The sequence below is a fragment of the Pelophylax lessonae genome (genome assembly GCF_965119305.1).
Source record: "Pelophylax lessonae genome assembly, chromosome: 3".
Taxonomy (NCBI): Eukaryota; Metazoa; Chordata; class Amphibia; order Anura; family Ranidae; genus Pelophylax; species Pelophylax lessonae.
In genome coordinates, this window is record NC_138770.1 from 574,844,960 (window position 1) to 574,859,080 (window position 14,121).

Genomic DNA, 14,121 nt, shown 5'->3' on the forward strand with positions numbered 1-14,121 from the left:
GGAGCCTTTTAAATAGACTCTCAGTCTGGTTCAGTAGGTTACACAATTATAGGGAAGACTGCTCACTTGACAGTTGCCCAGAAGACAGTCATTGACACCCTCCACAAGGAGGTTAAGTCACAAAAGGTCATTGATAAGATAGCTGGCTGTTCACAGAGTGCTGTATCCAAGCATATTAATGTAAAGTTGGATGCAAGGAAAAAATGTGGTAGAAAAAGGTGCACAAGCAACCAGGATAATCGCAGCCTTGGGAGGATTGTGAAGCAAAGGCCATTCAAGCATTTGGGTGAGATTTAGGAGGAGTGGACTGCGGTTGGTGTCAGCGCTTTATGAGTCACCACACACAGTGGAGAGGCACAGAATCCAAGTTGCATGAGCTCCAGTGTGAAGTTTGCAAAGACAGCGCAGCCCTCTACCAGGAAAATCTAAGCACGTTATGCTTCCCTCTGCTGACCAGCTTCATGGAGATGCCGATCCAATTTTCCAGGACTTGGCACCTGCCCACACTGCCTAAAGTACCAATACCTGGTTAATGATCATAATATCACGGTGATTGATAGGCCAGCAAACTCGCCTGACCTAAATCCCATAGAGCTGAAAAGTTCACTATCAAAGCAACCTGGGCTTCCATAACACCTCAGAAATGCCACAGGCTGATCGCCTCCACGCCACGCCGCATTGATGCAGTAATTCATGCAAAAGAACCCCGACCAAGTATTGAGTGCATACTATACTGTACATGGACATACTTTTTAGTAAGCCAACATTTCTGTATTAAAAATCCTTTTTTTTATTCGTCTTATGTAATATTCTAATTTTCTGAACTACTGAATTTCGGGTTTTTACTAGCTGTAAGCCATAATTGTCAAAATTAAAAGAAAGAAATGCTTAAAACATATCACTCTGTGTGTAATAATTATATATGATATAGGAGTTTCACTTTTGGATTTACTGAAATAAAATAACATGTTTTAATAATATTCTAATTTTTTGAGATGCACCTGTATGACTAATGACTAAACCATACCATTTTAAACAAGCCATTCAAAGAACAGACACAATTTACTAGAATGGATCAAAAATATACCCGGATTAAAATACATACATCACTGTAGTTGGTCTACCTACATTTTCAGGCCCTTTGGTGCCCATGTAAAAGTGTACCATGGTTGATATGGCTTGTAAGGATAGCAAAAACTGGCTCTGCAAGAAAAAATTTTAGTTAAACATTTAACACATTGTAAATAAATATACCACCAAAAGATGTAAACAGAGATGAATAATACCTCTTCCTCTCCCATCTTGACGAACTCATAAAGGAATGCAAAGTACTCGGTCAGATGTTTACTGTGAGGCTTCACACCATGCTCCATGATAGAAAGCAACGTTTTTACAAAGCGAGTAACACAAGACCGGCTGCCGATGTCCTCCACAGGCCCATCCATGTCATCAGAGCTGGAAATGAATGTGAAAATATTGGTATGTTTTTAAATTATAATAAAGATATACCACGTTAATAGACCTGAATATGATTATCATTGACCACAATGTACAGTAATTTTGCTGCACAGTGAGGATGCTTTTTATAAAGAATGCAATGAATATTTATCAAACAACCACCCAAAAAGCACATACACAGATAAAAAAAAAGTGTGCAAGTGTACCTAGGAAAACTGATGCGCATTAAAAAGTCAAAGGGTGGACAAACCAGACATTGATTTCATTTAGGCTTTTTTTTTTTTTAAGAACACCGTACGGTAGGCTGTTCCAAACATCTAGGAGAAGTAATCACAGTTCTATGGATATGGGCAGTCTTGTTGCTTTTCTGTTATTGTATACGGACTTAATGTTAAATTCAGTGCTAAGTGGGGCCATATCTTTTCCAGGACATCACCTTACTGTGCGTGCAGATGCACTCAAACCTGCCTGAGGCCATTCCTGAGCAAGCTCCGCACTGGTGGTGCTCCAATCCCACAGCAGAACCAACTGTAGGAGACCGTCCTGGCGCTTGCCGGACTTTCTTGGGTACCCCGAAGCCTTCTTCACAAATGCAGTGGAACGGTTTTTTTTTTATGGGATTAAGTTAATTTTCATGGTAAAGAGGGACTTTGCAATTCATTGAAATTCATCTGATCACTCTTCATAACATTCTGGAGTATATGCAAATTGTCTTCATAAAAATTGAGGCAGCAGACTTTGGGAAAATTTCTATTTGTTTCATCATCAAGACTTTTGGCCATGGCTGTACACTGGCGTTGCTCTCTGAAGAGCGATTCAGTTTATCACTTTTCAAAGGGCATTTTACAGACAGTGATAAGGTGTTGTCACCGCCACACTACACATTTTAACCCATAAATGGCACCACACAATGCCAAAAATTTGTTGTTGTCTTCGAACTCTTCAATTTCACAGACCCCAATGATGAGCACTATTCCTACCACTTACACCAATGATAGGGCACTATTCCTCCCAGTGACACAAACAATAGGGTATTCCTCTCATTACCAACAAGGGGCACTATATTCCTATAGACACCAATGATGGGGCATTAGTCCTTCAACTGGCATCAATAATGAGGCACTAATCCATCCACTGAGACCAAGGTTGGGGCATGGTTTACTTCCACTGGCTCTGGGGCATTTTCCACAACCACTCGCCTTTTGCTTAGAAAGTTTGTGGACTTCTGTGCTAGACCATGGTAATTTGTCATATAAAAGTATAAAGGAGATGCGAATCACGCTATGCAACAATGCATGTATACAGCTGAAACAGACTTCATATACAGAAAACGATTTGTAAAATCTGCACCCCCATTTGCAACAGAATTGATGCCCCTAGAAATAATGCTAAGCTGTATAGTTGAATTATATTTACACAAATGCAACAGGATATAAAGGGAAATGGTAGAAAATAGACACTGAGTATAATTATAGATCTGTAGGTCCAAATTTGTTCTGTGATAATACCGATTACATTAAAAACATACCCATCCTCCATGCCGGGTTGCAGATAGAGATGCGCGTGTGCAGATCGCAACCTTTGAATAACATGTATGCAAAGACGCTGGAACATCTGTTACAAACACAAAAATATGAGGAATTAAATACATTTTGGGAAAAATAAAACACCTTGCACTTAATGTAAAAAAAGAACAAATAAAATTTCTATTAAGCAACTTTTTATTGTACTACAATAGCATAAATCCAAGTGTACTGTTAAAAGTTGTAATGCTTATTATACACCCTGTTAAAGTTTGTACAACAAAAGATATCAATGATCAAGTAGTATTACATCAATATTAAAGGGTTAGTTCACCTTCTGCATGTTTGAATTCTACTATAACCATTAGGCCCTGTTTACACCTGAGCAAATTTAGCTCTTAAAACGCTCATCTCTGAAGTTTGAACAAGCAAAATCCCTTTCATTTCAATGGCCCCTGTTCACATCTGAGCGTTTTTGTCTCCAGAAGAAAAATGCCTGAAGCTCAAAAAAGCACACAAGCTTCTTTTTTGGCTGCTTACAAGTGTTTTGTTAGATGTCAATGCCTTCCTCCAAACATCTGCAAAAAACGCCTGAAAAAAGCCAGACAATACACCTAAAAAAAGCCATACAAAACGCCTGATAACACCCAGAACAAATGCCTGAAACACCCCCCCCCCCCAAAAAAAAAAAAAAAAAAAACGCCTGTAAAAAGCCCAAAGAAAAATGCCTGTAAAAAGCCCAAAAAAAGCCTGAAAACGATATGCTCAGGTGTGAATGGAACCTAAGATGAGCACAACTAAACTTCTATTTGTCACTATTTTCCTCTAATGGACCTGTTTCATAAGAGACATTTTGATCATTTATGAGAGGGGGAGTTGGAATGCGATTCTCCTATATGACTTTTTTTTAAAAATGGTCTGATATAGGAGAAATCAATCTTCCAAAGATCTACTAAACGAACAAAGGTTGTGTAGGAGAAAGTATCAAATTTCAATGTCAACACAGAGTCACTTATGTTTCCTTCTATCTTCTCACCACCATCAAGATTAATACAACAGATTTTACACATAATATTCCCATAACTGTATAATCTATTATATTTGAAGGGCAACACATTGTGTAAAATATTTTCAAGCTCTAAACACTCAGTCAAAGCAACAGCTAATTATAATGATACTAGTTTAGTTTACATTATATTTGTTACATCTAGGTTTCCTAATTATTTTACAGAAACACATATGATAAACTTGTAAACATACACCGAACAAAATTATAAATGCAGCACTTGTTTTTGCCCCCATTTTCATGAGCTGAACTCAAAGATCTAAGACATTTTCTATGTACACAATAAGCCTATTACTCTCAAATATTGTTCACAAATCTGTCTAAATCTGTGTAAGTGAGCACTTTGCCAAGATAATCCATCCAACTCACAGGTGTGGCATATCATGATGCTGATTAGACAGCGTGGTTATTGCACAGGTGTGCCTTAGGCTGGCCACAATAAAAGGCCACTCTAAAATGTGAAGTTTTATCACACAGCACAATGCCACAGATGTCGCAAGTTTTGAGGGAGCGTGCAATTGGCATGCTGACTGCAAAAATGTCCACCAGAGCTGTTGCCTGTGAACTGAATGTTAATTTCTCTACCATAAGCCATCTCCAAAGGCGTTTCTGAGAATTTGGCAGTACATCCAACCAGCCTCACAACCACAGACCATGTGTAACCACACCAGCCCAGGACCTCCACATCCAGCATCTTCACCTCCAAAATCGTCTGAGACCAGCCACCCGGACAAGCTGCTGCAACAATCGGTTTGCATAACCAAAGAATTTCTGCACAAACTGTCAGAAACCATCTCAGGGAAGCTCATCTGCATGCTCGTCGTCCTCATTGGGGTCTCGACCTGATTGCAGTTCATCGTCATAACTGACTTGAGTGGGCAAATGCTTACATTCAATGGCGTCTGGCACTTTGGAGTGGTGTTCTCTTGACCAATCCCAGTTTTCACTGTACAGGGCAGATGGCAGACAGTGTGTATGGTGTCATGTGGGTGAGCGGTCTGCTGATGTCAACGTTGTGGATTGAGTGGCCCAAAGTAACAGGGGGTTTATGGTATGGGCAGCTGTATGTTATGGACAATAAATACAGGTGCATTTTATTGATGGCATTTTGAATGCACAGAGATACCGTGACGAGATCCTCTGGCCCATTGTTGTGACATTCATCCACGACCATCACCTCATGTTGCAGCATGATAATGCACGGCCCCATGTTGCAAGTATCTGTACACAATTCCTGGAAGCTGAAAAAAATCCCAGTTCTTGCATGGCCAGCATACTCACTGGACATGTCACCCACTGAGCATGTTTGGGATGCTCTGGAGCGGTATATACGACAGCGTGTTCCAGGTCCTGCCAATATCCAGCAACTTCGCACAGCCATTGAAGAGGAGTGAACCAACATTCCAAAGGCCACAATCAACAACCTGATCCACTCTATGCGAAGGAGATGTGTTGCACTGCTTGAGGCAAATGTTGGTCACACCAGCTGGTTTTCGGACTCATGAAAAATGGGGGCAAAAACAAGTGTTGCGTCTATAATTTTTTTCAGTGTAGAATTTATTTTATTTTGCTAATTTTGTTAGAACACACACAACTTGAGAAAGTTAGATGGATGGGTTGTTATAACAAGGATGTACAAAAATTATACATTTGAAGCATTATTACCAATTAGAGGATACATTTATCCCATTTTAAAAGTATTGATTAAGAATTTTACATAATGACTTATGGTTATATACTTCCTTCTATTGAAGATGAAGATGCTAATTAACTATATCTTTTTTCATCTAGATATAAAGTACATACAGGCTTGTGTGGAAGAGAAGGATCTCATTTTATGTGTTCAAACAGTTACTGTTGAACTAAATAATACAGAATTTTGAAAAAAAAAAAAAAGGAGCATAAAAGAGTTGCTTGCTGGTGATAGAGATAGATAGATAGATAGATAGATAGATAGATAGATAGATAGATAGATAGATAGATAGATAGATAGATAGATAGATAGATAGATGAATATGACAATTGAATAACAGAGAGTTATGATTACTTATACTTATTGTTTGGTGTGAAAGATAATGTATAAAAGCTTATATTGTAAGAATCATTTAGTTCTAGCAATTTCCTGGGACAGAAGAGATTTTGTTAATTTACATAACAGGGTAATATGATTTTACATATCAAAGATTTTATTACTTCTTCCTTACATTGAAATAGGAAAATAGTTATACGATATGGTCAAAGATGTAAGAGTTTTACAAAAAGTTAAATACATTTGTGAGATTGAAGGAAGAAAATCTTTGATATTACATACTTTGGATGGAAAACTAACTAAAATGAACTAAAATTAACAAATATAATGATTTATAGTCTCTTGATGGAATGAAATAGTTACATTTTTCACAGGAAAATCTCTGGGTTTTGGAGAAGTGCTTATGTACATTATCTGACACACCCAATTTCATGGTTACTTATATTATTGTTTATTCTATTATTTGTTATTTGTGTGTATTGTAAAAAAAAGATGATCAGAAACATTTCATATTTAAGATGAATGTGATTTTATTATTATTTTAAATGATAAAAGTCTCTGAAATACAAATGAATGTAAAAATGTAACGTTAGTTTTTGAATGTTATTTCAGTATGTCTTTCAAGGACAGAGAAGCCATTTTGCTATGTATGTATTTCTATCAAACGATATATGCAAAAGTGGGTGTTACTTTTATATTTAGAATTACTACCTTCTTGGGACACACTTTTTGCTGATATCGTCTTTACATACAGTGTAAAAGACAACTATATCTACAGATTAAGCAGAGGCGAGAAAGAACATCTTAAGGCCTATACACACTTGACGGATATCGGACGAAATATCCTCCGATTTTTCACTCTCTTGCTCAGCGTTCATAACCGTTTTTAGTTGACAGTGCATTAATTGTTACGAAATTTCTCGTCCGATTTTTTTTTTGGGATATTTGTTCCTAGACTTCACAGACGAACTGCACACACATTAAACGAAAATTGGTCGTCTGGGGACGGACGATAAAAATTTTGGTGTTTGTCCCTCTGTTTTTTACCGTGAAAAAGCAGATTTTCTACTAATGTGTACCCCACTTAACACAGCACACATAGCCTCTCTCTCTCCTATCAATTTTTGTTTTGTTTCGTATGTTTTGCTTTACTAAGAAAATACACAACTTCCTTGAAGTATTGTGACAGCTGAGAAGTCTATTTCAAACAGGCTGGTTCACACCAGATGCAGTCCACTGTGTTTTTAATCTGCCTTAAAAACGCATTCAGTGTTTTCCCATATACTCCAATGGCTCTAGTTCACACCAGTGCACTCAACAAAAGAAGAGCATGCTGCATTTTTTCTGTATGGAACGGATCTAGAAAGTGACAAAACACATGGAAAACGCACTGAACACATGTAAACGTACACGAACACACATGAAAGAAAGTGGGGGGAAACGCAGCAGAACACATCAAAAACGCAAGTAGAAACGCATCTGGAGCGCAGAAATTGTGGCATGAACCTGCCCTAAAGCCAGAGACTAAGAAGCAGGATGAAACCGTAGGCCTCGAGATATAAGTCCGGGTGGGAAGGCGCCAGGGGTTGTCTGCTGAAGTCTGAGTATTTCTGTGTACCAGGTTCTTCTGGGTCAGTTCAGTGCCATGAGTACCAATGTTTTCTCTTCAGTTCTAGCTTGCTGAACAGATGCAGAATGTACACTGGAGGGAAGGTGTAGATTAACCTGAACTGAGACCAGGAAATTATCAAGGCATTCGAGGCTAAAGCTAGTGGATACTAGAAACAGAGGCAGTTTGTTGTTAAATCCGGAGGCTAGGATTTCTACATCCAGAGTTCCGCATTTCTGACATCAGAATGAAGATGTCTGGGTCGCTTGATGTAGGCATGAGTGGCTGATCGATGGACAGTAATTTTAGGTCAATGAGAGCATCTGGTTTGCTTCCTTCAAGACTGCAAGACTCTGGGTACCCCCTTGATGTTTGTGGTAAGGCACAGTAAAGACACGATCTGACTGCACCTTGATTGGGTGTCCCTGCATAAGGAGGGCTCAGTGTTGCATAGCCATATGAACTTCTGAGCTCGAGGATGTTGATGGAGAGCCTGGCTTCTACAGGTGACAATGTTTCCTGGACCATTGGGGACTTGAACACTGCTCACCAGCCTGAAAAACTGTCATCTATTATATTCCAGTGATGTCTGGTAATTCCAGTACATTGCTGGTCCCTGCTGACCTTGCAGAGGAGTGTAGGTCTATGTGGGGAACAAGGCATACCAGAGTGTACGGAACCCAGACAAACTGTCAAGGATACACTTCTGGATGTAGTAACACTGGAAAAATGGTAAAGGGCAGATAAAGGAGATGCCAGACACAAGGATTTAGCTTTTGTCTGCGCCAACAACTGGCCTGAACACCCAAATGTCACTACCCAAGAACCCATTCAGATGTACAAACAGCCCACCACTAGCAGAAGTAGTGGCGCACCTTCATGAAGGTGGTTTGCCGGAGGGTTTAGCTGATCTCTACTACTGCTGAACTAAAGAAGGGGAAGGGGGGTTCCTACCACCCTGCCACACAACGCCCGTATTGAGGCAGAAGCGCGCCCTGGCCACCTGTGGCATTGCTAATAACTGTGTCCAGAGCAAGTCCAAAAATAAAATAAAAAATCCCTCAAAAAGGTTAACAATCTGATATTCCTTGGACGCATCATCATGCCAGTCCCAAGTCCAAGAATGCAGCCAGAGTGCCCTACACATTTGTATGGGCATCAGTCTCATGAGAATTTAGATGCTTGTAACAAGCCTTCACAACTAAAGCACAAGGCCTCCAGACATTCTCTTTAACCACTTCATAAAATGGAGACCTACACCAGCAGTGGAGGGATCCTCTTAAAGGGAATCTATCCACTCTGGCATGGTCTGGCAGATTAAAAATCACCACCAACACAGGGTGGAAAGCCACAGCAGGTAATTCAAACTGGGATCCAAGTAGGGAATTTAATGATTTGTTCGTGAAATCCCAAAGGCGAGGACACCTTAAACCCATTCGGGGATATGCCAGTTAAGGTGGATTACTGTGGTGTCCACAGTAGAACGGACCACCGATTAAAAAAAAAAAAAAACCCTCTCATAAAGGAAAAGCTCTTGGGGTCCCAGATTCTTTTGCATCTGTGAGAATCCTAAAAGACCCAAGGCCTGGAAAAGCAGGATGATGTGAAGGGTAGCAATAATTGCATCAATGAGGTTTGAAACAACCCTTTATAAATCAAGGCCTGCTGCAGAAAACTGTGGTGTCTCAAAAAACAGCTTCCACAGAACAGACTCTTGGGAGTGTGAATCAAAATTAAAGATGGCAACAAGAACCACAGGCTTTGTTAGATTTAGGGGCACAGGAGTGTCCGGTACAGGCTCTGCAGGTGATGGAGACCTTAGAGTCCCTATGGGTAGAGTGCCCCATTTAAGCCTAAGTAGCCAGGAAGTCCAGAGAGAACAGGGCTAAGATATAGGATCATCGTTATCTGATTCTAAGGAGTCCATGGTTTAGGATTACGAGCATCAATTGATTCTGGGTAAAAATGGGGGTAAGTGCTCCCAGAATCACTAGGGGGTATGGGCTGTCCTTACATACATATGGCAGCAGGATTGTTTTCTGTGTACCTTGTCAAAGACCTGTTGCGTCCACAGAGTGGAATTGCAACTAGGTCCAAAGTAAGGCCTCAAACTTGGGCAGCTGGTGAGGCTTTCAGGTAGCTGTAGGTGACTAAGCAACTGTGGGTGGGCAGTGGAAACAAATCAAGATATTTGTGTGTTTCAGGAGAAACTGCGAGATGCTTCCTCCAGGATGAATGGTGGAAAACCGCTCTTGCTGCACTCCACCAAAAGGTTGACATCATGGTCGATCCCTCAGTCTTAACCCTTATTGAGGAAAAACTAGAGGTGGCAGAAATTTGAAAAGATGCTCAAAGATCTAAACAGTGGGGTATCTGCTGGTGCTTAATTCTGACTGGCCTCCTGAGACAGGGTCAAACCTAGGGCTTTGACCACGAAAAGGACTCCGCGGCCAACACTATACACTAAGGTCTTGAAAGGGCCACGAAGCAAAGCTAAGTATGCAAAGGTCACACTCAAAGCTAGACAAGCTAGCATGTAAAATGTAGAGACCACCAAAATCTTGACTAAAGTCAGAGGAAATACCCGGAAGTGAAAAGGATACCAAAAAATTGGATTTTCATAAGAACCCACTGTAAAATCCTTTTCTCTGCAGTTCGACAGACGCAGCTCCATAGCTTCATTACCATTGGGTTATGCTCCTCCAATCAGTAATAGGCACTAGGCAGGGAAAAAAAAAAAAAAAAAAAAAAACTTTACTACACCCATGGGGCTCTGTCCCTGCAGGCATAACCTTCACACACTGCTTCAGATTGCAGTTTTGTTTCAAGCAGTGTTTAGAAGACAAACAACCCCATATACTGAAAAGTAGAGGGGCGGGTGCTGTGTCTGTCGAACTTCAGAGAAAAGGATTTTATGGTAACTTCTTACAAAAATCCAATATTCTCTATCGTTTATCGACAGACGCCGCTCCATAGCTTCATTACCATTGGGATGTCCCAAAGCAGTATTGACACGAGGGGTGGAAGAACAAATGCAAAGGACGACGTAATTCCCCAAAGGCTAAACTTAGCCAACCAGGTAAAAAGGAGCTCAACCAGGAAAAAACTGGAGCTCACCCAGAAAAAAAACAAACATACACCCTCAAAGAGAACAAAAAAGATTCTCTTTAAACAGCAGCCTGCAAAAACCTTGCGGCCAAAAGAGGCTTTCGAAGATGCCCACACATCTACTTTGTAGAACTTTGTAAAAGTATGCACGGATGACCAATTTGCCGCCATGCAAACTTGCATCACAGACGCCTGATGGCGAAAAGCCCAAGATGCACTCAACGCCCTAGTAGAAACCGCCTTCACAGGAAAAGGAGGAACCTAACCCTTCAGTGAATAAGCCTGAACCACCATCTGCCTAATCCATCTGGATATGGTCGCAGCAGACGCAGCCAATCCTTTACGAGGTCCCACAGTAAGGACAAAAAAAGCGCCTGCTTTTCTAAAAGACTCAGTGGCCTTCAGGTAAACACAGATCGCTCGAACCACATCCAAAGAATGCAAAGCAATTTCCTTAGAATGCCTAGGCTTGGGACAGAGTGAAGGCAACACAATGTCTTCATTCAAATGAAAATCAGAAAACACCTTAGAAAAGACTGATTAGGTCAAAGTACCCCTTAATCTCTGTGGTCAACCAAATAAGGTGAGCAGCAAGAAAACGCCGCCAATTCAGAGACTCTGCAAGCAGAAGTGATAGCCACCAAAAAGGCAACCTTCTGAGACAAAGAAAGCAGAGAAATCTCCCAAATGTACTCAAAAGGAGGCTTTTGAAGAACATATAATACCGACCGTCTCGGAGGAGCCATATGGCGCACTCCCTGAATAAAAGTACGAATCAAGGCATGCGTGGCTAACGGGCTTGGAAATATATAGCCAAAGCAGACACTTGGCCTTTGATAGTGCCCAAAGCCAACCACTGTTCAACCTCTCTATAGAAAGGCAAAAAATCCTAGCAATAGAAAATAAGCGAGGGTGCAGCGAAATTATGAAATGTGCGATTTCCACGTACGATGATAAATCTTCCTGGAAGTCGACTTCCTAGCCTTCAACAGCGTAGGAATCACAGAATCAGAAAGACCTCTATCTCTCAACACCTGGCTTTTAAAAGCCACGCCATTAAAGCCAGTGACTGTAAAGCAGGATGGAGGATCGAGCCTTGAGACAGCAGATCTTCCCTGAGAGGAAGTCTCCAAGGAGCATCGGCAACCAACCTTACCAGGTCTGGGTACCAAGACCGGGAAGGCAAGTCTGGGACCACCAGAATGACCGGAATCCTTTCCATCTCTACCCTGCGTAAAAGCCTAGGCAGAAGTGTAAATGAAGGGAAAGCATAAATCAGCCGATACTGACCCCAAGGAGCCACCAGTGCGTCCGTGGGGTCGGCCAGAGGATCCACAGACCTGGCTACGAACCTCTGCACCTTCTTGAGATAAATAATAATGCAAATAAATTGACCTCGGGCATCACCCACCAAACACACAGAAGATGAAACACCTCCGAGTGTAGGGACCACTCCCCTTGGTCCAACACCTGACGACTCAAGGTAATCTGCTTGCCAGATTTCCACACCTGGGATGTGCACCGCAGAAAGAGCTGGAACAAACTGTTCCACCCAGGCCAGAATCTTGGCCACCTCTTTGGCCGCCAAGACATTCTTGATGCCCCCCTGGTGATTGATGTAAGCCACAGCTGTGGCATTGTCCAATTGAATCCGAACCAGACAATCTTGCAGACGAGTCGTCCATTGTCGCAAAAAAGCTTTATCGTTCTGAGCCCCAAAATATTTAGCGACAGTTTGGACTCCTCTACTGTACAGGTTCCCTGGGGACAGAGCTTTCCCCGCACCCCGCCTCAGCCTAACAGGCTGGCGTCCGTGGTTACCACCGTCCAAAAACAATGGGAGGAAGGACTTGCCCTGGCATAGTGCTGGTGACTGAAGCCCCCACAACAGAGCAGATTGTGTGTTGTGGCTCAAACGAATAACAGTGTGCAAGGACTTTGGATCCTTGTTCCACTTGACAAGAATCTTATTTTGTTAAGGTCTTGTACGGAACTGAGCAAATGGAACCGCATTGAAGGTTGACACCATCAGATCCAATATCCGCATGCAGGTTCTCAGAGCGCAGATCGGTTCCCAACAATAACAGAATAGCCTCCTGCAACTTTAGCAGCTTGTCGGGGGAGAAGAAAAATGCTTGCCAAGGCAGAGTCCAGAGTAAGGCCCAGATAATCCAGTCTCAAGGAAGGTATCAGGGCGGATTTCTTGAAATTGATGGTCCACCCGATCTCCTGCAGGGTTTGGACAGTGATTGTGAGGTTGCCCATCAGGGCTGAATGAGAGTCTGCTCTCAATATGAGATTGTCTAAGTACCCCAGTATTGCAATCCCCCGTTGGCACAGCAATGCCAACACTGGGGCCAGTACCTTGGTAAAAACCCTGGGGCGAAGGTGAGACCAAAGGGAAATGCCACAAATTGATAATGCTCTTCTGCTACTGCAAAGCGAAGAAACCGCAGTTATCAAGCGTAGATAGGGATTTGTAGATATGCGTCCTTGATATCTATTGAGGCCAAAAAATCTCCTTGGTGTAGCGACGCCCCTACCGATCGGTTGCATTCCATCCGAAACTTCTGTACCCACACAAAGCGGTTCGAGGTCCAGGATGGGACGCACCTTGTCCTCCTTACTGGGAACTGGCAAAATCACTCTTTGTGACAGCAAATCGAGTACCGCCCCTCGCAAGTCCCATAACCGTTCTGAAGATAGGTGAAGATTGGACAGGATAAACCTGTCCGACGGTCGAGACCGGAATTCGATCTTGTACCCTGAGTGGATCAGTTTGTGAACCCATTTGTCCTGAATCAAGGAGGTCCATGGTTCCGGAAAGAAACAAAGGCGTCCCCCCACCCTGGAGGCACAGAAAGCCATGACCCGGAGGCACGAAAAAGCCGCTTATGAGCAGAAAAAGAAGGCTCCTGCTTAGAACATGGCGCCTTACCCTTAGAGGATTGAGGAAGAAGAGTACTCTTTCCTCCAGTGAGACTTTTATTCAACTCATCCAGAGCGGATCAAAACAACCTGTCCCCTGTAAAGGGGAGATCAGCCAAGGCCTTTTTGAAAGCCTGGCCTGCAGACCAGATTTTTAGGCACCTGATAGCAATCCCCACTGCCGACACCCTGGCCACTAGCGGAGCCGCATCCAGGGAGGTATCACACATGAACACCAGGGCTTGAGCCAGCTGGTCAATTAATTCAAGCACCGCAGGGGGGAGCCATTCAGCTTCCAAGTTAGCTTTTAGTAGCTTCACCCATTCAGTAACCATCTGACGCCAGAATGTTCACAAAATTTGTTTTCAAAATGGAACCGGATATCACGTGTAAATGGCGG

At 42.1% G+C, this 14,121-nt stretch overlaps 1 protein-coding gene across 1 annotated transcript in view; it reads right to left on the reverse strand.

The window, feature by feature from the left end:
- The window catches only part of USP34 (ubiquitin specific peptidase 34), a 600,284-nt gene that overhangs the window by 121,142 nt on the left and 465,021 nt on the right, over positions 1 to 14,121 (reverse strand). Inside the window, exons 58-60 of the mRNA XM_082250967.1 lie at positions 2,987 to 3,072; positions 1,287 to 1,455; positions 1,129 to 1,203 (exon numbers count right to left, since the gene is read on the reverse strand). Coding sequence (XP_082107093.1) covers positions 1,129 to 1,203; positions 1,287 to 1,455; positions 2,987 to 3,072 — 330 coding nt within the window. The remainder of the gene's footprint in view (positions 1 to 1,128; positions 1,204 to 1,286; positions 1,456 to 2,986; positions 3,073 to 14,121) is intronic.